General features: G+C 30.2%; 1 protein-coding gene across 8 annotated transcripts in view; it reads right to left on the minus strand.

Annotated features, from left to right (window-relative positions):
• Window positions 1-24,588, minus strand: part of LOC129981090 (uncharacterized) — a 190,917-nt gene that overhangs the window by 17,130 nt on the left and 149,199 nt on the right. The window contains exon 1 of one of the 8 annotated variants that reach the window (XM_056091749.1): window positions 1,075-1,240. The exons of the other annotated variants lie outside the window; for them this stretch is intronic. Within the exon in view, the coding sequence (XP_055947724.1) occupies window positions 1,075-1,159 (85 nt within the window). The 5' untranslated portion in view covers window positions 1,160-1,240. Of the gene's footprint in view, window positions 1-1,074; window positions 1,241-24,588 lie in introns of those variants that run through there. 8 annotated transcript variants of the gene reach the window in all.

A 24,588-nucleotide genomic window follows, 5' to 3' on the forward strand; every position in this document is an offset into this window, starting at 1 on the left:
CATTATAAGAACTAACTTAAGTTTCTTGCAGGCAATGTAATTAAAATAGGAAGTAAAGATGACTGAGGTCTATGAACTTGTACCCTTATTAATATACAATGCAAGAAAATGATAAATTTTTATTCTATATTATAGACATCTGTGATCTGAACACTTTATCGGGATATAATCAGCAACAGAGCAACATCAAGAAGCAATTATTTATTAGCGAGCCTACTGATAAATGGATGCTTTCTATACTATTAGCAACAAATAATAAAACAGAAAGGAAAGTTTTGATATTACATGATAAACATCTGAACATTTCATAGAAAAGTAAATAAATACAAAATATGTTGAAGAAGCAAGTATTCACCTATGATAAAACAGAAAGAAAAGATTAACGAAATGCATCACTTTATACAATTATAATCATTGCATATATTACAACGGAATCGTTAGTTTCTTTGTCACATCATAGATTCACATTTTATGGGAGGTAACCAAGCTAAAAAGTATCTCCAAGAAGTAAGAATTCCCAATGAGCTAACAAATCAATGGATATCTTTAACATCAGAGTTAGCGACACATAACGCTACAGCATGGTACGTTTTTATATCAAATAAGTACTGAATATTTCATGGATAACCAGAAACAAACATTTATTAACGATAAAAAAAAAGAAAGGAATGATTATTGAATTGCCTCAACTAATACCATTATCCTTATTGCCCATGTACAATAGAATAATAAATTTTTATGCTACATGATAGGCATCTATTATTTGAACATTATATCGGTTATAAAATATGCCCAAAAAGTAAGAATTCACCACCAAGGCTATTAATAAATGCCACCTTTAGCTTTATAGCTAGCAACATATAAATACAACAAAATGCTACGATTCTATGGCATATTATATATATCTATGACCTGAACAGTTCTCCAAGAAGTAAGAAGCTACAAAGTATCTCCAAGCATCAAGCATTCACCAGTGAGCCTATTGATCGGCGGATAACAGGCGGTAAGGGGAAGGTGATATTATACACAGAGAGAAAGAGATTTCTTGCATCCCAATTTACAACAAGGACTCACGTCGGGTTTGAGTCGCTGGTCTGTCGGGTGCAGCAGCGTTGGGCATGGCACGGCCATAGCGTCTCACCCACCAGAATACCAACATCCGAGAAGAGAATCAGGGGACTGCCTCCATCCAAGATTCATCCATCTTTTTCCGAGAAGAATCTTTGCCGATGTATAAATGGCGGAGATCACCACGTGCCCACCTCCCTTTCTGCCTCCAGTGGATGCTATCGACCGACGGAGGTGGGGAACGCCAGCTATCGGAAGGAGGGTGACGTCACGGCGTGCGGGATCAGGGCCTTCCTTCTGGGTTCAACAGTTAGAAACGAAGAAAAAGTTTAAATTGCTGAATCCTAATTTCTGGGAGCCCTCCCCCACACCCCACTTTGAATTTTCTAATAGCAACCACTTCAAAAAAATTTTTAATAGAAAAATACCTGCTGGGAGAACGAGTTCGAACTATAGAATCTGAATTTTAATTAAAAAAATCCTTTGATATAGTTTTAAAGGTTATTATTGCAAGAAATTTTTTTAATGGAAAAATTAAGAAGGAAACCTAAGCATTTTAATCTCGACAAGTCATTGTTTCGTTTTCTTCTACTAAATACTTCCATGATAGCCCCTTTAGAGAAAAAAATCTTTAAAATGATAATATATATATTTCTTTGATTGCATTTCATATGCATTATAATCAACAGAAATCTAGTAAAAGCAAGCAGACAAAATGATTCCGAATTTTTTATACTACAGATTATTTTTCCCCTAATTCGGATCTCTTTCATGCAATAAAGAAACGCAACAAACTATGCTGCAGAAGTCAACAAATACTTTTTAAAATAATTTTTATAAAAATTCCCTGCATTCTAAAAGTCTAAAAAATCTTTTTAAAATTATTTTAATACATATTAATACATCAATGTTAAAATTAAATTTTGCATGGGATGTTTTTAATAATTATTTAGAATCTTAATTCAACTGAAGAATCCTTAGAATAATAAGCGTTTTTTAAAGTGTGCCAAATAATAATTATAAAAAGACAATGTTAATAAATAAACAAGTTAAGTCTTTTAAAAAGTTAACCAAGTTTATTTAAAAATATTAAACTGATAAATTTGATTATATTAATTTCCATAAAAATTCAATCTTTCTAAAGGTTGTGCGACCTCTTAAAATTATGTAAACACGTATTTAATGCATCAGCTTTAAATTAGTTTTTGTTATATTGGGTGTTTTCTCGAGTTAATCTAATATTGATCGAAGAATCTTTTAGATTCTTCAATTCAATTTTATCAAGAGAGCACTTTTTAAGAATTTTACATTAAGGATAAAAAAAAAGGGGGGGAGGGTAAGAAAGAAATTAACGAACACAATATGAATAATCTGTTTTTCGATTTTACATTTATTTTTTTGGAATTATTGTGTTCTTCATTTCAAGCAATTCTCTTTTTATTTACACTATGCAAGAGGAAATTCTGTTAATAGCGGATAAATAGAAACAATAAATTATTTAAAAACAGTTTTATTTTTTATGTATTTGGTTGATGAATTACAAATACCGTATTCCAAATCCTATATTTGAGTAATTAAATGTCCTTTTTACGTTTAAACAACAATATGGATTTTTTTCTCTGTTTCTCAGAATTAAGAGAGAGAAGAAAAACGATAGTTCTTAAGCCTTTGAATATCTAATGCAAAGAATATTAATCCTCAATTAAGTAAACAATAAATCTTTTTTAATTTACAGCAAGGGATTTCCAAGAATATTCACCACGGGCTCATTAATCATTCAGAGTCATCCATAATAAGCTTGGATAATTATAATTAAAAAACTAATTTTTTTTTTTGTTTAAAAAATGCAACTTTTACAACAGTTTTCCCTTTTTTTCAGCAGATGTTTAAGTAGAGCTCCATAATTTTTACAATAACAATAACAAAAAAAGACAAATGCGTGATACGTTTTAAATGTTTTTTTCCATAAAAGACAATACCAGAACCGATAAAAATTATTTTTCGTAAAAACATTTTAAGTTATTGTAAAATCTCAATGTTAATACTTCTTGCTATTTCATGGAATTAATTTTTTTTTATAGAAGTATGAATTGAAATAATTTTATCTACAGAAAATGTTAAGTTTTTAAGCTGTTCAATTATACTGAGATGAGTAAAAAAAAAAAAAAAAAAAAAAAAAAAAAAAAAGTCTGCAAACAAAAATAGCATTGCAGACATTTTTTTGTAGGTTGAAAAACAGTCACAGGCTGCTCTAAATAAAGAATTTGTCGCATTAAAGGAAAAGTGAAAACTAGAAATGTTCGATTTAAAATTCTTGGGCACAATAATTCATGGTAAATGGCACTTTTTTCTTCTATTTCATATCCATAATATGCACAATAAAAAGCTGTCATTCACAGAAAATTACACGGTAATAGCAATAATACAACTTAAAATGCACTTTTAATGAACATATTTGCAGTTGTACGATATGCAGAAAATAAGGAATTATGTTATCAAGTTGGAATTCTATAAAAAGAGCCCGAAAGCTAGGCAAACAAATTGATATATTTATAAATCAGTTAAGGATTATTCATTGTTCTTAAAACAGTTTTAAAAAGACACTTGAAACTTTTCTATATGATGAAAAATAATAATAATAAAAACCTTTCAGTATTTTGCTCGTTTTCATCGATCAATGAAAATTTTATTCACACCATACAAAATTTTAGAGCAATAATTTACATTTAACTTTTAGTAAGTTCGATAGGAGTAATTAATTCTACAGCTTATCGCAATTAATAGAATTTTATTTCTTTGTGAAATAGCTGACGTCATATTGCTTTTGAAAACGATTTTTAAAGTTTAGATCGAACTCATTTCATTTAACTTTTTTATTATTATTATTTTCAACGTTTTTCTGCTTAATATTATGTCACAAAATTTGCTTTTAGTATTTTGTATTTTATTTAACGTTTGCGTTTTTAATAAAAGAATAAGAAAAATATAAAATATTAAAGAAACATTCGATTTATTTTGTAAACGATTAACAGAAATAGGTATATCAAGCAAAAATTGATTAAGAAGACTAAAAATCAAGTTTGTTTTCTCTCATAAATATCAACATTTTTTTTTTACAGAACAAAACTACAAATGGAAAAATGGCGCAAAATTAAATTTGGAATCTTACATAAATAATGACATCCAAACTTTTCCCAGACGTTTAAAAGCTGGCATTATGTATAGGTCCAAGAAAAGACAGTAATGGATTTTTCGAGAATAATAATTCTAACTACTTCCATTCGAATACAGTTCAAATGTTTAAAATTACTTTTTAAACCTACTATTACAAATACAAAGAACAAGTAAATGCTTTTACAAAAGGCTTCCATCCATTCATTGCTTTTACATTCGTCACACTCTTTGCAAAGACAGAGGAAAGAAATGTCTCGAGTCGAAGATTGAAAAACAATGAACATGGACCAAATAATAAAACGAAATGGAAGAAAAATTCTCCATTAAAGTTAAATTTCGACCTTGGAACCCGTTTGACATGACAGAGGGAGAAATAAAACGCCAGCCTCTTCCAAAGGACATTATGAGAGAATAATAATTTATCCAATACTGCAACACTGTCTTCCGTAGATCCAACCCTCTACAGATAAATAAGACATAACTTTCTTACTGAATCGCAGTTAGGCGGACATTTTTGAACACTCGCTGTTAACATGTTAAAAAATAGTAATGGTTTATCTGAAGCCTTGATTTTTAAAAGTCTTCCAATTAATCTAAATTTACGATACAAGTTTTTTTTAAATTTATGTATCTGATATACAAAGAAAATTATTATAATCATTAAAAAGTTTAATCTTGAATTTTTTATGGTTCTTTAAATTTTAGACCTACCTGGACGCGGCCCCTCATCCCATTTTTTGGAATTATGTTTGCTAGTCTGAAAATAGAATTTGCCAAAAACAACAACAACAAAAAGTTATAAGGATGAAGTTTGATATGAAGCCTTTGTATCAAAATTGCGCAAATAAATCAAGTTTGGGATAAAATTCATCAACAGAAAGTAATCTGGGCATGTTGAACACGAAAACTAATGGGATAGATTAAAGTAACAAATTGGATAAATTAAATTTTTATATTATTTTATCATTAAAATCTTAAGAAAATCAAATTTTGGACCAAATCCATCTTTCAGTTGAGTTGACTGTGTGTCAATACATACATTGATATATTTGTGAACAGGGTTATTAAAATTTTAACAAGACTGCTTTTTACAAGAATCATACATTTTTTCAGACTTTACTCACTTCGAAGTTCAATATAAAATGTGCCATTTTGTACAAGTATACGAAAGGATCGAAAGAAAAGAAAATTGCACTCGAACTTTTATTTATTCATTTTTTATAGTGCCAACATGAAGGTCGAATGTTCTGCAGTTCACATATTTGTTCTTAAAACTGATTATACAAAATAAGCACTCAATATTTCGAATATTTTTAAGCTACGGTTTTCCATCATTTTAAATGCAATTACATAAAATTATAATAAAATATTTATTTTTATATTTTAAATTTCCAAAAATTTTTTTCAATAAATATTAATTTAATTTTCTTCGTTGAAACATTTTGATTAGGGAGTGAAAATTGCACTGTAAAAAAATTCTATGACAAAAGTAATTAGTAATTATTTATTTCATCCGTTTCAGTCATTCATCATTAAGAAAGAATAACTTTTACCTTCAGAAAATCTTAAGCGGTTCGTATACATATTTCATAGTTAACAAGAAAAAAATATTAATCCTCAAGAGTATATTTATATTTAAAAGTTTGTTATTTTTATATTCTAGGAATATTTAATTTATCAGTTACACTGTCAGTAAGGAATATTCCACAAGCAAGACGCCATCATCTGTGAGTATGATTTCCATTAAAGATATAAAAAATAAATTATTACATATATATCGCATTATCTATTTTACATATGCAAATAATTTAAAGCAAAAGATTTATTTATTTATTTATTCTTAAGTCATATGTTGTGGCAAAAGACTGACTTATTTTTAAATATTATTAAAATAAGTTAATTTATTACAAACGATTTACATATTTTTATATGAATCGATTGGTTTTTATTTTCTGTCATTCAAATAATTAAAAAAAAAACGTTTTGTAATTATATATTTGAAACATTAGTTGAATGTTAGAAATTAAAACACTTTTTAAAAATTAATTTCATAGCAACTGATTTTTTGAATGTCCAAAATAGTTTTGATTCTGCGTAAATTTCTAAACTATTTTAAGAGCATCTACTTTAATTTAAATTACTTTATATATTTTAAATGCCTGAGGAATGCTTTACTATAATCTCAGTCTGCTTTTTTGAATGTCTTGGAAATCGATAATTTTCTTTGCAATTTTAAAATAACCATACTGCTAAAATCTTCTCAAAAATTCCTTTTAATGATATAATCAATTCTTTCCTTTTAATTCATATCTTATATATTTTAATATTCGAAGTACCAACAATCATTACTTTCGGCGTATCAACTGGTCGCCAAAAGCGGTTCGTCTAAAATAAAGATTAACAAAAGATTATCACGCTTTTCATGGAAGATGTTCGAGGTCGGATGTTAATATGTTCTGAATCTAATTTGTGTCATAAAACCTAGTAGTCAACGCCAGAAAGCTTACAGTTTTGATACAGAATCATAATAATAATAATAAAAAATGTAGAACTTTTTAATTTATGGGCATGGAAAGATTTTGTAAAAAAATGACAGCGCAACTAATTTTTAAGGTCTTAGTGACTCCATGTGGCATCAGAACCTAAATTTAAGAATTTTGAGCTCATATAATACTATTACTAATAATAACAATAAAATGAATTCAGTAAGGTTTACGTAGAAGGTGATAGAGGGAAGGTTTTGTTGGAGAAAAATCATTCCTTCTTTAACCATTAATTGTTATGCCCATGCATGATATGGGCATCAAATAATCGCTTTTAAAACTTATTGTTGAAATTAAACTATTCAAAGACGCAGTAATTGATTAAAAAATTACACATAATCCGCAAACACCTATTCTACTAATTCTTAATAGAATCAGATAAAAATTCGTGAAGCGGAAGATGTTATCTAATTTGATTATGAAAGAACCAAGACAGTTAAGGGGTTAAAATTAACACGACTTCTTTTCAAACCAGAGCCTTTGATTTGCAAATATCAAATTGAGAATTATGACAAAAAGTTAAAAAGTTTTTAATTTTTAGAAATTGTCCAAATACAGTCGAAGAAAGACATTATTAAAAAATGGCAAAGCCTGATTCCATATTTAAGAGCTTCGATCTAGAACCACGATTAACAAATTTTTCTAAATGTCCGAAAATGGCAGACGAAGGGCCCAGCATTCCATCCTCCAGTCGAATATCGGAAGAAGCCATGCAGTTTTGTAATATCTCTATCTTCCAGGGATTTTTTTTTTTTCAACTTTCCTGCAGTAGTTTTCCTTCCCTTCCCTTCCCATAACGAGCCGAGGAGGCGATGGGTGGCCAATATCATGCAAATGAGTCGGAAAGTGGGTTATCGTCGTGACGATGATGATGATGACGTCAGGAGGGTATCCGAGACCAGTTGCTCGTCGATGACGATTGGAAACGAACTGTCATTATTCATCGATTGGTTTCAGGGCAATTGCAGATCACAAGTTTTCGATTGAAACCTGAATTCACTTCAGTTCCAGTTTTATATTTGGCACATGAGTTGAAGGTAAGGGGATGGAAATTATAGCTGCTGTAACTTTCATAAAAGCCAACGAAGAAAGTTTTTGGTGGTGTTTTATTGATCAATTCGAATTTATAGTTTCTACAAAGAGGACAATAAAGAATAAAGGATAGCACTTAATTGTCCTTTTTCACTATCTCTTATACGAAAAATACAATGAGAAAATTCTATCATTGACAAAAAAAGATTGATCTACAGATTCTGATGTATTTCTACAGTTCTGACCACTTTAAATCTGATTTTTTTTTTCTTCTGAATTATGCTTGTCTGTTCAATAAACAATATAAATTTTAAAAGCATCTAGCTGCATGGATGAAATTTATATGTGGTTTTTAAGATCAAAATTACAAATTTCTACCAAATTCGGGACGAAATCCTCGAAGAAAAGTTGTAAGTATACACGTGAGCATGACAATTCTGAAACACAATGAATTAAACAGATGAAATTTAAAATATGGTATCATTACTAGAATTCTACATGTGTATTAAATATGAGTTAAATTCGTCAAAAGATTGATCATATATCAATTCATATTTCCGTATATGAATGCGATAGTTAAAAAATGCAAAGATTTAGATAAAATAAAATTCGGTATATTATTTTGAAATTAAAAAAAAATACTTGTTTATTTTTATGGCCCCTTCAATAAATAACCAAAAAAAAAAAAAAAAAAAAGCGCCAATTTGGCGATTGATAAGCGTTGGCGTTCTTGGCGTAATCTAAATCTCGCTAAGTAAACCTGGGAATGTAACCATCTTGGCATCTTACGTGTAATGGATTTTTGTGATCTTGACGATATTTGAAAATCACTAAGTAAACTCAGGAATGCAATCATCTTAGAGAAATTTTGGCATCTTATGTAAAATGGAGCTTGGTGATCTTGGTGTAATCAGAAAAATGCACATGCCTAGTTTTATAATAGGTGTTAAAAATTTTATTCGCGGTTACGCTAGTGTCACAGCGAAGGATATAGAGATTGAAGAATATTTTATGTGCATTGGCAGCCGGAATGGAGAACCTTTTGATGTTAGGATGCCCATCACCGCCAAGTTGTCCAAACGCAATCTGAAATTAAAGTTACTAGAGCTGAAAGTAAAGGAATCACGACCTCTAGATCATTCAGAAGACGTTTTTTCGGACTATGCTTTTTGATGTAATTTTGATTTTTTTAATGCCTTTTTAAATAATTTTCTTGCCTTTTTTAATAATGTAAACATTGTAATTCGAGCTGTTAGAACTGTCATATTTTGTTATATCAATTTTCACAAACATTTAAAACTTAAATAATTTCAAATCAACTGGTAGAGATCGCATTCACGATGGTTCGTAAAGAGATCAATAATTCTCATTCAAAATGGAAGAAAGAGGTAGGGTGGACCCCTGAAAAATTTAATTGATATTACCATTTAGTTATCTAAAAGTAATCTAAGACTACATAATCCAAAATGAGAATCTAAACTAAAAATGTTCATATAGAAAATTTTAAAATTGAAATCAAATTGTAAATAAGATTTTTTAATAATGCACAAAGCAAATATATATGTAATAAAGTATTATCGTTACAAAAAGTAGAAACTTCTAAAATTTCCTCGAAATAAAGTGACTTTGATGTAATATTTCAGCCTCGGTACCGGAAAGTTATAGATTCGAAATCCGTTTTCGTAGATGATCAAACATGCATAAAAGACAGGTGTATGTTAAATCTAGCATCGAAAGTTAAACATCCTCCGATTAGCAAGATGTAACTGAATTTATTTACACTTGCATCGCCTTTTGGAACAATGCAAAGACTATTAAAAGACGTAATTTTTATCTTCGGTGACAAAAATGATGACGAGGACAACTCGAGTCGACAGATCCCTCTCCGATTTCTGCATCACAACCAGAGGAGGAAGATCGTCTAATTTAATGCTACCAGATATATTTCCATGGAAATTCTTCCGGAGAATAAGGTTGCAAACTTGCAGCCGCAGAGTCGAGACCTTATCACCAGGCCATTACGACTCCTATTGCATGGTTTAAAAGTTAGGAAAGAGGAAGTGTCGTCCACGTCTTCTCACCACAGTTTAAAATTACAAGATCTGTCCCTAATTAACCCTCAAACAGCTTCTACACGAGATGTTAATGTAGCTAAATTAAACTGAATTAACTCAGAATTGGATCTTAAAATTACTGGAAATTAAATGATCAAGCAAATACTAATTGCTTATATTTGAATTAAATTTATTATAAAAAAATTGAAATTTTAAGCGTATTGAAAACAATTTAAATCAAGCAATAAAAAAAACAAACGATTTTGTTATGAAGCATCTGATAAATAACATAATACTCAGATTTTAGAAAATATATTTTTTTAACGTTTAAAACCAATTATTTTAAAAATCCACTTTAAAAAAAAACGACGCAAGAAAGTGAAGTACTCCATAAATTAAAAGGAGGAAGAAAGTAAACAGTACTGAAGAAAAGCCATTGGAAAAAAAGTGCCTTAAAAATACTTTAAGTGCCAAAAAACTCTTAACAAATTTTTTTTTTAAAGACAGAGTTGAATTATTTTTCTTCCATTAAGGATATCGATCCAATCTGTTCATCAAAATCATTAAAAATGGTTTCGAGACCATTTTATTTCAATTACGGGATAAAAAGGAAGGGGGAAAAAATCAATTGGATATTTGCAGACTTGGCTCAGCATTTAAAATCGAATTATCGACGGTTTTCGAAAGATTCGCCCGGCGGCAATGCGATCAAGAAGAATAAAATAAGTGAAAATGACTTTTATATACTTTAATATCTGAAAGTTCGTATTGTGTGTAATTAACAACTTAAAACTAATAAAATAAAAAAATATACATATTGGAAATTGGAATTGATGAAATAAAGAAAGCCATTTTAAAGAGAGAAAGTAATAAATCTTTTGAGAAATATAAAGTATAAATCAAATAATAATAATAATAAAAACTGTAATCAATAAAACAGCAATCAGCATTTAAGAAGAAATTTGGATTCCACTTAATTTGTTTGTATTTGGAATAATGATATTTGACTCAATTAAATCCCAATTAATAAGAATAAAGAAAAATAAACAATTGCAAAGGGACGAGAATCTTTATAACTTCATTATAAAGTAAATGAAAATAATAGACGAATTTCAAGAACAGTTATTTAATTATTTCTAAGTTCCACATTTCATAAGATAAAACGAAAATATACGTTATATAACTAATACGAATATATAACTTATATCCCTTAGAATACAATCTAATAATGACCCCAAAGAAGGATTATGGGATATATACCTTGATGTTAATAATTGAGCGCCATCTGTTGTACCAAAAGAGAAAATAGTATAGCTATGTAACCGCTACAAAATTAAGAATTTTCTTCCAGTATTTTAATAAATTATTAAACAAGAATATAAGTTACATACAATTAAAACATTGAAATTCAGAATTTTTTAAATACACTGGCAGTTTTTTTCCAATACCTGATATATTCTGATTTTTACAGAAAAAAATATGCCGTAATGTGAATCAATTCCTTTATATACAATGGAACGTAGTGCAATGAGTTTGCACTATAAGGAATTTAATAGAATAACGGATGCCAATTTCACTAGCATTATAGATATAATCACCAGGAGAATTTCCCAAAATGGAGCAATTTTGAGTTTTTCCAAATATTTAGAGATTATTTTTTATATATTATTGCCCTTTTCATCTAGTACTCTGACTTTTTTTAACTAAATACTTTTATCTCATTTCACAAAGATGGAATTTTGTAAATTGTTTTTCTTTCCATGATATGCTAAGGGCTTAAAATTTTGCGTATTTGTGTATCTTCGATGCAATCATCTTAATATTTTTAGAATTGAATATCAGTTAATCATTAATTCAATTAAATTGCGATTTCTTACCCATAACGCCATCTCGTATTAAGTTTGAGAAACAATAGATTTCAAGTCATAAAGTAGAAAATAATTCAACTTTATAGTCCAATAATAAGTATTGGACTTAACTTGTTCTTAACAAAACTTTGTTAAATTTTTATATTTTTCATCGAGAGAATTAATGATTAATTGTTTTGTTTTGTAAATAACTTTATGGAAGTATTTTCCCACGACATTATCGTTCGTTTGCACAATGTAGAGTGTTTTGAATTTAGCTTTTGTACACAGGGAATAAAATTAACAATAAATAAAAAGAATATATATATTTTTTCGTAATCCTATTTGAACCCGATCTAGATCTGAATTTGATAGGGATTTAAAATCAATGTCTGGATCATACACTAAATATCCTCTTCTAGTTCGTCATGTTTTTAATTTATCCTATTAACATACACATGGGCAACCAAATACACAAGCAGCTTAACATCTTTAGCAATTTGTACAAAAATTTGACATTCGTCCAGATATATTTAGATCACATACCAAATTCCATTGACATAGCTCACTGTGTTTATGAGATCCAGAGTTTACTATTTCATACACAAGAATAGATAGTTGGTCAGACAGACAATCTTTCGGCGTATTTGGCCTGAAATTTGATACAGATTTTCGTCCAGTTAATAAAACCATATGCCAATTTTTTTTAAATATAACTCGATGCTTTTTTGAATATTCACATGCACAAAGACAGACGGACCGACCAAGATTTGAAAGAAATCTACAATTTTAATGTTAAGTGAATTTACTTGTCTAATTCGTTCATTTTTGTGTTATCGAGTTTATAGACAAATCTACGAATAAATAAAATATCAAAACGGAATTTTGTTTTTGTATCTTTTGGATATTTTTGTATTTTGTATCAAAGGAATCTCATATGTGCGTCATTGTGTTTATAAGCTCAAGAGTTTACAATTTTCATACACATGAATAGACAGATTGTTAGATAAGACAATCCTCTGGAAGATTTGGTCCAAAATTTGATACAGATTTTCATCTAGTTGATAACATCATATTCCACATTTTTTAACATAACACTTTTTTGAATGTTTACATGCACATAAGCGGACAGACAAGCTAACATTTGAAAGGAATTTTAATCTTTGGTCTTTTGAGGATTTCGTTCAAAATTTGAAAGAAATTTACAACTTTAATGTTAAGTAAATTTATTTCGTCTAATTCGTTCATTTTTGAGTACTCGAGTTCACAGAAAATCTATGGATAGATAAAATATCAAAAATGCTTTTTCGTCTTAAGGAAATCTCATATGTAGATTATCAAAAACACCAACGGAATCAAGACTTTGTTTTAGCCATTACAATACTTATTCTTTTTATGTTTCGCACGCCGGCGTCCTGGCATAGGGATAGCGCGTCTTCCCCGTGATCTGGGTGTCCCGGGTTCGAGTCCCGGTTCGGGCATGGTTGTTCTTCTTCTGTGTTTTATCTATGAGGTTGTGAATGTGCCCCCTGTAAAAAGGGGTTGTGCAAGCGAATGTAACGCATGAAGTAAGTAAGTCGTACTCTTGGTCCTAGATGGCGCTACTGATAAAACAAGAGACGCTCACTCGGCTTAAATCGATGACAGGTAAATAATTGTCAGCGGGCTTGTAAAGTGCCATAAGTCACAACACATGTTTCGCACACAAGAAAATAAAAATTCAAAATCCAATTTATTTTTTTTTTCATTTTTTAAAAATCAAAATTAGGTATACAAATTTTTCGAGTTCCCTCAACTGTAAGCAGAAAAGCAATTTCAAAATTAAATACTGCTAAAGTACTACATTAAGTCTGAACGGATTAATTTTGATTAATACCATAAGAGTAAGGAGATTGCCATAAGAGTACCATTAAGAGTTGCTAAGGCTAGAAGGCGACAGATCAAAATCAATACGACGGGAGAGGCACTGAAGCGTAAATATTCCTGTCTCATCCAGATTGGAATCGTGAAATGCATAATAGAAATTCTGTGTCTCACAAGTTTTAACTAACGAATATGCAATATGCTCGCATAGTTAGCGAGCAATTGAAACTTATACGAGCAAATGAGCAAATACAATGGAATCTGGCTAATTCGAATTCTTTAACTGGTCCTTAGAATTTCCCATAAACATAATGCTTAAATATCGTCTGTTATTTTAATTTATTTTGTTAATAACATAGGCAAAGTATTATTCAGATAATAAAATTCAATCAAATATAAAAAAAATATTAGTCCTTCACATTAAATTCATGTGAATTAAAATTAATTAGATAAAAATTATTGGCCAGCTAAAGGGTTAAAAAATATTCACAAGTTAACTATTTTAGACAAGTATACTCGTCGTTGAAAAAGTACAACGTTTTGCGCTATGGCGAGTTTATTTAATGACATTATATATATGTGTGTGTGTGTGTTTATGACAATTTAGATACGCATTTTCCAAAGAGGTCGAAATAGTTAACTGGTTATAGCAAAATTTGAAGTTATCTCTGATATAAATTTATTTTTTTTGAATGATTAATTAATACTTTATACTTTAAGTATAAAGCGATTTTTTTTTGTAACAGTTTTTCTGAACAAACCATGATCTTAAGATATTCTGACAATATATATAATTTATACAATGGGCAGTGCTTGTTGTTGATACATCACATCTTTACATTGTTCATATATTCAAATAATTGTTTTGTTTTTGATATAATCTTTAAACAAACACGATACTAAATTTCAAAACCCATGAAAGCTCAATAGCTTTCTCAGATATAAATTGATGTCATTATTTAGTCATAAAAACAAAATAACGTAATGCAAGATCTTGACCTAGAAAAAAAAATGACTCGATTTCAACCGATGATCTCTTGGAACGAGACTTTAATTTCAAGACTGTAGGTCACCTAACGGAATGGCAGCATGGGCACCATTGTTTCCGCAGAAGATTCCCAGTCTTTTAGGTAGGTCAGAGATCAAGAGGGCATCTTTTTAAGTCACGTGATGTGCTCCACCCCTCACCTGTTCTATTTCGAACACTTCCCGGTTTGATTTTTTTTTTCTCCTCCCCTTTTCCAATTTTAGACCCTTTAAGGGTCAGGGCCGAAGGTCCCACAAGAATCGAGGAAGGCATACAAAGGTACGCCTTATTATCATCCTATCATATGATAGGCGAGGATGCTTTTTGCTTGTTGAGCAGACAATTCTTTGACCTCTGCCCTTCTGCAAATGGAATTCATACAGCAGTGATGAGAAATGGATGTTGAATGATATCAAAAGGAGGCCAAGTTATGGGTTCTGATTTTTTTTTCTTCTTTCTTTTCATCCTGCTTTTGCTTTTGGAATAAACAGAGCAGGATCATTTTTCAATAGTTTAGTACTAGCCCAATGAATTCCACAAAAAGACAACTCCCTTAATAGTCTAAGTCCTTCTCCCCACGTCTAACTTAGTTGGTGGGTTTACCATTTTCCCATCAAATTAATAAAAGAACAAAGAATAGTTTTGGAAAAATTCGATTTATATTAAATTAAGCCTATTTTTACGCTCAAACTTTCCGTTTAAAACCAACCTCATATCTCCTCTCCTGTGACTGAATGTACTTTTTGGTAACCCGATGAACTATCTCTAGAGCACTTCTAATAATATTTTGCAACTCCTGATCCTTAGATAAACAGCTAAATGAAGCAGTGAAATATTGAGTTCAATGCATTTGTAAAAATGTTCACTGAAGTATATCTAAAATTCATATGATGATTTGTTTACATTTGACTGCTGCCATTCAACAATAAACAATTAACGCGATTTTTGTATCGCACACATTAGCATTTTATATATGATACAAAATCCCTATAGTTTTGTCAATAGAAAATTAATACTCGCCTAAAAATAAACATCAAATCTGATGTGGAATACATGATCTGCAAAGTTCATCAATCTTTACAAGTAATAATTAATATTAACTAATACTTTTTTACAATAATGTTTATCTGAATAAAATTTTAAAAAAGATTTTTTTTTTTTTTTTGAAGAATGAACTGTAACAAAAGAAAAGAAATATCCAATATACAAATGGATTTCTTTTAGACAGAATAGAAACCGAAACTCATAAATAATAAGAGATAAAAAAAAAAAAAGACTGAGAGAACGAAGAGGAACTTTGTATGGAAGTTTAAAAAAGATGGAATCAGTTTCCCACGCTTCAAGCTGGGATTGGCTTGATTGCAGCTCTAGTTTCTCTAAATTGAAACGGTTGTATTTACCTCGAATCAATCAGTCAGTTGTGTGCGTTGTGGTCTTCATGAGTTAAGACATTTCCTGCTTCATTTTCCACTTTTTTTTACAAGTAATAATTAATATTAACCAATACTTTTTTACAATAATGTTTATCTGAATAAAATTAAAAAAAATTGAAGAATGAACTGTAACAAAAGAAAAGAAATATCCAATATACAAATGGGTTTCTTTTAGATAGAATAGAAACCGAAACTCATAAATAATAAGAGATAAAAAAAAAAAGACTGAGAGAACGAAGAGGAACTTTGGATGGAAGTTTAAAAAAGATAGAATCAGTTTCCCACGCTTCAAGCTGGGATTGGCTTGATTGCAGCACTAGTGTAAATTGAAACAGTTGTATTTACCTCGAATCAATCAGTTAGTTGTGTGCGTAGTGGCCATCATGAGTTAAGACATTCTCTGCTTCATTTTCCACCTTTTTTCTGCTGTCTTATAATCTGAGAGTGAAAAAGTATCAAAGAGAACCGAACTCTCAGATTGGAAAAGTTAACAAATTAAATGAACGAAAATAAAACTTTAAAAAATGATTTACTGCAACTCTCCTGCTCTTGGAGTCGCCATTGGAAGCTACATGATAAGAAATTATCATTTTTATTCGAATATTTAAAAAATAAATCGAAAAATCGAATGATAGACGTTTACTTGGATTACATTAAATAAAAATCCCAACAGTTTGGCAGAACTTCATAAAAATGTGAAATAAACTTAATTAAATCTAAAAATAACTCTTTAGCCAGGTCATGTCTTACCTTACTAGGCATTGGAAGGATTATTTCATAACTGTACAAAGGATCTTTGAAGCTTTTAAGCAGCAGTTCTATATAGATGTCAACAAAGAAAGATTATCCATGTATCAGAATGATAAATGAAACTACACTTGGAAGTTTTATTCGACATTTTGTGACTACTATGTATTAAATAAGAATCACAAATGTCTGACATAACTTTATCAAAATAAAGAACAACAACAAAAATCACTACTGTTTGAAATGTAAGCCTTCTCAAGCCTTAACCCGCCAAGCACTGAAGGGTTCTATTCGAACAGAACAAGTGCTTTTTGATGCACAGAATTCAACAAAGAAACTAATGATCATATATAAAATTTTCCTCCAGGAACCTTTATTTTGAAACAAATACAGATTAATAAATTTCTATTCTAATGACCACATCACGCATATGAAAATATACTTCCTCCAGACATCATTACATGCAATCATGTACACACGCTAACGATATCCTTACCGAAAAATTTCACCAGAGATCTACATTTCAAACTATTCATCATCATTATGCAATAAAATTTCCAAATATCTACGACTAGCAGCAAAACAGTTTTTACAGATATAGAAAATCCAGCTTTAGATTACCAAGATGCAACGCGGAAGAATTCCATACATTTACTTCCCGTACCGTGCACAGTTTAGGATTACGCGATTTACGGGAAAAGCGAACATGTGCGCGCGCGATCGGCAAAGCGACAAGGCACCCAATCGATCGCATTCGAAACCACTATGAATTCCGCTCCAAAGAAAATCGGCCGGAATAAGCGGATTTTAATCGTTGCCATTTGCCTGCATCAAATCACCGGTGTGCCTCCCCAACGATTCTCATTAGCGATGCCACACGCACAAAGGTAATTTCGAAACTCGAAAAGCGCACTGGGTGGAAGGCCACCTGTAGTGAAGCCCAGAGCGCAATCATTTCCTACTTATGGGCATAATTTTACGGGAATATATTCGTCTGTTTTTTATTTTCTGTTCAAATGACGGGAAAAGGATACTTCGCCGTGAAAAATGATAAATAATTCAAAACGACAGCATCGGATGTTGGCGGGAAAATTTAGCTTTTTCTGCAGTTTGGGGGAAATGGAGATGATAACGCTAACAGTCGTTTGTTTATTTATGAAAATGCAATACGGAAGGCTGGCACATTTCGCGCCGAATTAAACGATATGTAGTGAAATATCGGCGGAATCGAAGTAAAGCGAAAACAGGGAAGCAACAGAATAGTTTTATCTTAGTTACCTGGATTCACAGAAAATGTTTTCCGGTCTATTAATACACATGAGGGAAATCAGTGGACTTATCCAGCTCCAAACTTTTGCGAAAGTGCACTTCATTAAAGGAACAAAGGAAGATAAAATTCTGTACCGGGAAAACGTTATCAATATCCAGGGTGTCAACTCTAATTTGGGCACAAAAACTAACTTATTACTGTTATATACTGTTAGAGATAGACATATAGTTCCGATTGGAAAATACTTCAAATAAAGTAAATAATTATGCTTCATGTTGTTAAATTCAATAAATGTAACGCTGAAAAGTTAAAAAAAAAATTCAATTTTTAAACTGACCGCAAGTCCTAATTGTCATCTTTAGTAAAATATTTTTGAAACAATAATATTTTAAACGAAAACAGTTCTGCTATTCTGAGATCAAAACATGAAGCTTTGAATTTCATTATCTTAGATTAATCAATTACTGCCTAGAAACAACAGAGTTCGCTGATTGGGTGATCGTTCTTGAGGCAAAAGCTGAAATGATCTAAAATCGTTTAAAACAGTGTTATTCAAAGCTTTATAGTAGATGTGCAAGTAGAAACTCGGGTTTTTTTGATCAAATTCACCTTTATTGTAAATATACTTGTTACTAAGATTAATAATCGAAATATTTGCCATTACCATCTTTGCCATTTACTGGGTAAATGATAAACACCTTCACAATAGAAACTTGGTAGATTTAAAGCAAAAGAGCCATTTTCGCACATCTTAAACTTCTATGAACCGCTATCTTTCAAATATGAAGACATGAATCTGAATGAATGACAATCAAAAAGTGGTAAATCTGGAGAATAATCCGCATGCTAGACACCTTCTCAGCCTAAAGGGAAGACGAGTTCTTCGGTTTATTTTACTGTATGCGGACGAGCGCTGTCATACAACAATATCACTCCTCGCTTTCCTTCGCCTGTAACTGCTATTTCCCTCCTTCAAAACATCACTTAATTTGATCAGTTGGGCTTGGTAACGTTCATCTATAACAATATGACTAGGTTACAAAAGCTCGCAGTACATGATTCCTTTCCAATACGTCCAGACACACATTAACACTTTCTAGACATGAATATTCGATGTGTAGCTGTAGTAAATAGATAACTGTAGATAACTGACCTGAATGTATGATAGATATATATTCAGGTAGTAGATGGATAGCTGCCCGGAATCATATGTGGATAGCTGACCTGAATCAAACCATGCTTTCGCTTAGGATTGTTGTTCAAAATTCACTTTTCATCACCTATAATGATTTTGTGCAAAAAAAAATTCTTTCTTTTGTACTAAGAAAGCAAGTTCATGCAGATGTCAAGTCTTCTGTTTTTGTTTTCTTCCATCAGTTTATGAAGAGCCCATTTTTCTTCCTTTTGGATTTTTCCCATTGCATGCACTCCAAGTGATATTGCTTGGAGAGTAAATCCAAATTCTTCTGCAATTCTCCTTTCATCAAGTAAAACTTGAAGTTCTTTACCTTCAAATCTTCTAACTGAACCTAGATGTGGGTTATTATCAAAACTAGAATTTCCGTCATGAAATTTTGTAAATAATTTTTTTACTGTTGAATGACTCACAAAGTGTTCCACCCAAAGTCGAATTAATCATTTCCATAGCTTGAACAGCATTTTTTTTTCCATTTATAAACAGAATAGAATGCAATGGCGTAAATGTTGCTTATCAACATCTGTCTCTTATAAAATTGATACACATGGAATGACAGCTTGCAAATACTGTTGATTGAAAATTTATATATATAAAAAAATAGCAGTGACTAAACTACATATCTCCAAAATGGCGGACAAACTAAGTACGTTAAAATATGTTTTAAATACAATCAACTTCAGAGACGAGTTTCTACTTGGACACCTATTGACCTAATCAATTTTGACCACAGAAGCGAGGATTTATTTTGTTTAAATTATTCGAGTGACATAAACCTTTTATTAAATAAGATGGGACGATTGCTTAAAAATGTAGACTTCGTAATATTTTCAAAACTTTATTTATTAATTAAAATAAAATATAATTATTTACATATTAAGAGAAATATTCCAGCTGGAGTTATATAATTAATTTCATTAAGATTAACTATTGCACTAAGGTTACAATGAACCGCCTTTCTATTTCAACAAAGCATGAATAAATGAACGAAGTTAACTGATGCCACCATCGGTTGCCACTTCTGATTAAACAATAAAGAGAAAAAGCAATAAAATCTAAATTTTAAACAAAAGAATGAACTCGGCCACTTTGAATATACACGAATTAGATGAGATGTCTTAATTTCAAGGAGACAGAGAGGAAAAAAACAATTAAGGCAGTAGTACGCAAGGTAAATTCGTCACACAGGTGTTAACACAATTGTCGATAAAATAAACTAGTCTTCTGACCTGTTCTGTTTCCGTGTAGTTATTTGACACATTTTAACGGAAATTGCAGGAAAGTGGCACGTCATAACCAGTAAATGATCTTTTATTAAAAGAGAGAACTAAATCATATGACATTGAAGTTGCGTCTGAAGAGCAGTAACTTAGACATTAAGGGAAAAAACAATGGATTTCAATTCAACTCATCTCTACTCTACATGATAATCGGTCGACATCCTTAGGAAATCACGTTTTTCACAAGTTAACGTCTAGACAGTGAGCGTGCAGTCATGTCTCGGTGATAGACTGAAAAATGATTGCACGCCTTTGAAAAGTATCATCATCACGCAGCCACTGTGCAACTCAACTCATTTACATATCAGCTCTTACTTCTATTATTCTTTTTGGTTGAGAGTATTATATTTATGCCAAACATTCGTCTAAAGATGTTTTTTATTTATTTTTTATTTTTTGTATAAATGAAAACTTTCAATGGTATATTAATAAAATGCTTTACGTTTTAATGAGTTTTAAAGAAAAAGTAGTAATAATAATAATAATAATAATAAATCCAAAAACACGTCATGGACTGTTGTCATATTATTTTGAAATTTATTAAAATATCAAAAAAAAAAAAATCAACCCTAAGCAGATTAAAATAACTCAGATGAATTTAATATCGAAATATGAAATACTTCATCTTTACAATATCAGATTTTTAAACTGAGTAACCATTTTACAAATAATAAACAACTCTTTAAAATAAAACTTTGAACAAGTAAAAAATTACAAAGGATATAAATTTTAATTTAATGACAAAAAAGTCAATATAAAAGAATAAATATTCAATTAATTAACAGAAATGAGTTACATACAAATCTATTACTTGAAGTGATAAGTTTCAAATAAATTAAATTCTGAAACGATAGAACACTTCTTTCAGGGAAAAAAAATTATTTAATGGAATAAATAATAGATGTTCCGTTTAATTATTCGGAGGTTTTTTTCTTGCTTACATTAAATAAACTTTATTCATAAAAAATAAGCTTTTCAATAAACATTATTTGTTGCACTATTCTATTTTTTTTTACATCACATGAACTTCATTCATTTTAAAAATAAAAAAGTACTGAAATGCATTAAATAATCATATAATTTTTTTTAATAAAAATAAACAGTGTTTATCTTTTTTAAAAAAAATCATGCATTAAGTAATCGTTTGGAGCATTTTCCCCCCTAAACAAATAAACTTCGTTTGTTTTAAAATCAGTAAAAATCGTTTGATGTATTTCTCAATTAAACTAAAAAAAATTTATGTTAGAAACGACATTTATTGAAAAAATAATAAGCCATGTGGCTCTTCTGAGAAAAACAAGTTTTATTTTTTAAATTACTGTTTTCGCCTGTTTGGGGAGGGGAAACGAAAATATTTATTTTTGTTAAACTAATTAAATTTTATAATGATGTCTTAAAAAATTTTCGAATTTTTTTCTGTACTTCTAATTTAAAAAAATATAGTATGCCACTTTTAAAAAATAAAGTTTTTCCAAGAGTTAAGATAAAGAATTTGGTGATATATAAAATAGACAGGAATGAACTAAATAAAATAAAATTAAAAAAAAAAACTTTCATGTTTGTGAAAACAATGCTGAAATGAAATAGATTTAATAAATATGATAGAATAGAGAGTTTTGTATTAAAATCAGATTATATAGTTTTATTACATAATAAATTTTTATACATATAGAGACAAGCTTTTTCTTTTTTTCTTTTTTTGTAAATTCTCACATTCAAAAAGATAATGATTTTTTTTTTTTTTTGTGCACAAAGCAAATTTCTAACAAAAAAAAAAAATGCAGTCTTCTAAATTAAGTAAGGAAAAATGGAAAAAAAAAAAATCATTTTAATATCAACCTTCCATTCTTTTACCCAGAAGAAAATTAAAACTTTTCCTTTTCAGCATTCTAAATTACTTATTAGCCTTTAAGCGTATTCCCAAAAGGAAGAATTCTGCTTTTCAGTTCCATTTCTCAAGCCACGCGACATTCCACCAAAGACCATAACACCACATACAAAAGAAATAAAAAAAAATCATCAAAAGCAAGGGTAATCTTTCCCAGTTTTAATTACACTACACACGGAAACACATACGAAGTGAATCTACAGTAAGTTTCAAGAAAACACAAGAGATGAAAAATACAAAGCAGAATAGTTTTGAATTAATTACGCAGTGTTGTTAACTTTGAAGTTACTCAACGAACTTCTGAATCTGCGTCAGAACTATTATCAGGTTTCATCTTTCCCTATACAAGGAAACGTTTAAAGTAGGATTATTTCTAGCTCGTAGAAGTAGATTAAGAAAACGAATGAAAAAGATTTAGAATGTAGTGAAACAGCTAAGAATTTGCATAGCAATCTGTTTGTTACAAGCAAAGTCATACTTTTACATTACAACTACATAACGAATATAAGGGATAATCTTCGAAATTTTCAAATGAAGTCATATCAGAAGGATGGATAGCAACTTAGCTAACTTTCCATTTTTATTAGGATTTTTTAATTTCTGTCCTTTCTGTATATAAGTAGTTTGATAAAAACAAAATAATAAAAATTTATAAAATACCAGTTGGCATAAAATTTAAATGACATTTAATAGCAAACAAATGTGCCAATCTTCCATATAATCGCCAAATCAATTGATCACAGGAGCCAAGTTGTTTATTGCAGCTTGGTATGCTCATTTAGTAGCTGTCTGGACTAATGGTTTAGAAGAACTTAATTCATAACTACATTTCTGGTAAAAGGATGTTATCTATGGTAAGCAAAACAGGTTATATAAGGGATGTATCAAATATATTGACCAAAAACTTTCCATAAATATTAAAATTAATGATCAATGTTTAACTTGGCATTGCCATACAAGAGTAGATACTCTTAAGAAGCGTTCCTACGACCTGTGCGTCTGCAAACATGGCACACTTTCTCCTGTTTCCCCTCTCTTGCAATTTTTCGGGGTTCTTTGATGTCTGTGGACGCGACCCAAAGTTTCCCGCAAATTCTCGGTAAACTGGACAAACATTAAAGAATCCCGGAAAACCGCAAGAGAGGGGAAATAGGGGAAAATGTGCCATGTCTGCAGACGCACAGGTTCTAGGAACGGAGCTTTACTCAGTTACTTTTATGGTTGCTTCAAGTGGCAAGACATGTGGGGTCTGGCAATGTCATAGAAGGGAATGGCACTCTTACGCAATATACCCGATGGTTTTCTCATGATTACTTCCCAAGGTATACTGACGATAAGTCAATTCTGCAGGAATTTCAACAGAATAACATTGAAAATGCCACACTGAAAATTTGCAAGCTGTTATTCCAAATACATTATTCCATGTAAGAAACAACTTCAAAAATTGTAGAATTATCTCATCTTATCTTTATTTCGGGAAATAATGAACTTCTGACACCGAAAATCGAAATTTTTTTACTTACATATAAAGAGTTTTAATAGCAAATTGTTGATGCGATAAAATTCAAGTTCATAATCACAAACAAGTACACTCAGAAAAGAGAATTCTGAATAAAACTATTCCAAAATTAGTAAAATAAGTGAATATATACCGAAAACTAGTTTTCATTTTAATATACTTAAAATAAAAAATAAAAAAATATTGAAAATTATATATTATATATATAATGATATTTTAATATCTAATTTAATCTAAATTAATTTCCTAAATTTTTTGCCTAATTCGGTCCATGTCGGGGGCATTCTAAAATGTTCTCTTGTTTCCTGATACCCTTCCACTTATGAATCTGTGTAAAAATCACTGCACAATCACTTCTACGTATCAAGTGAAAATGATACCTTCGGTGCCCTTGTCAAAGATCAACACGTGTATTCGGTCACCACGTGGTCAGAAATCCCATGTTATATAAGACTAGTGTTCATTTTTTTCGGTCCTTTTTTCTTACTACTGCTTTTGTTTCGCGCTGTTGTGGACGTGCCTTGTCCGCGCCTGCATATAAATAAATTGCTTTCCCAGAATGGATATTGTAATTAATTTAAAAATGTAAATTGTCTCTTCAGTGTCTTCGAACCTGCATTCTGCTTCAATTAAAATAAGCTTATATTA

The sequence above is a fragment of the Argiope bruennichi genome, chromosome 8, assembly GCF_947563725.1.
Source record: "Argiope bruennichi chromosome 8, qqArgBrue1.1, whole genome shotgun sequence".
NCBI lineage: Eukaryota > Metazoa > Arthropoda > Arachnida > Araneae > Araneidae > Argiope > Argiope bruennichi.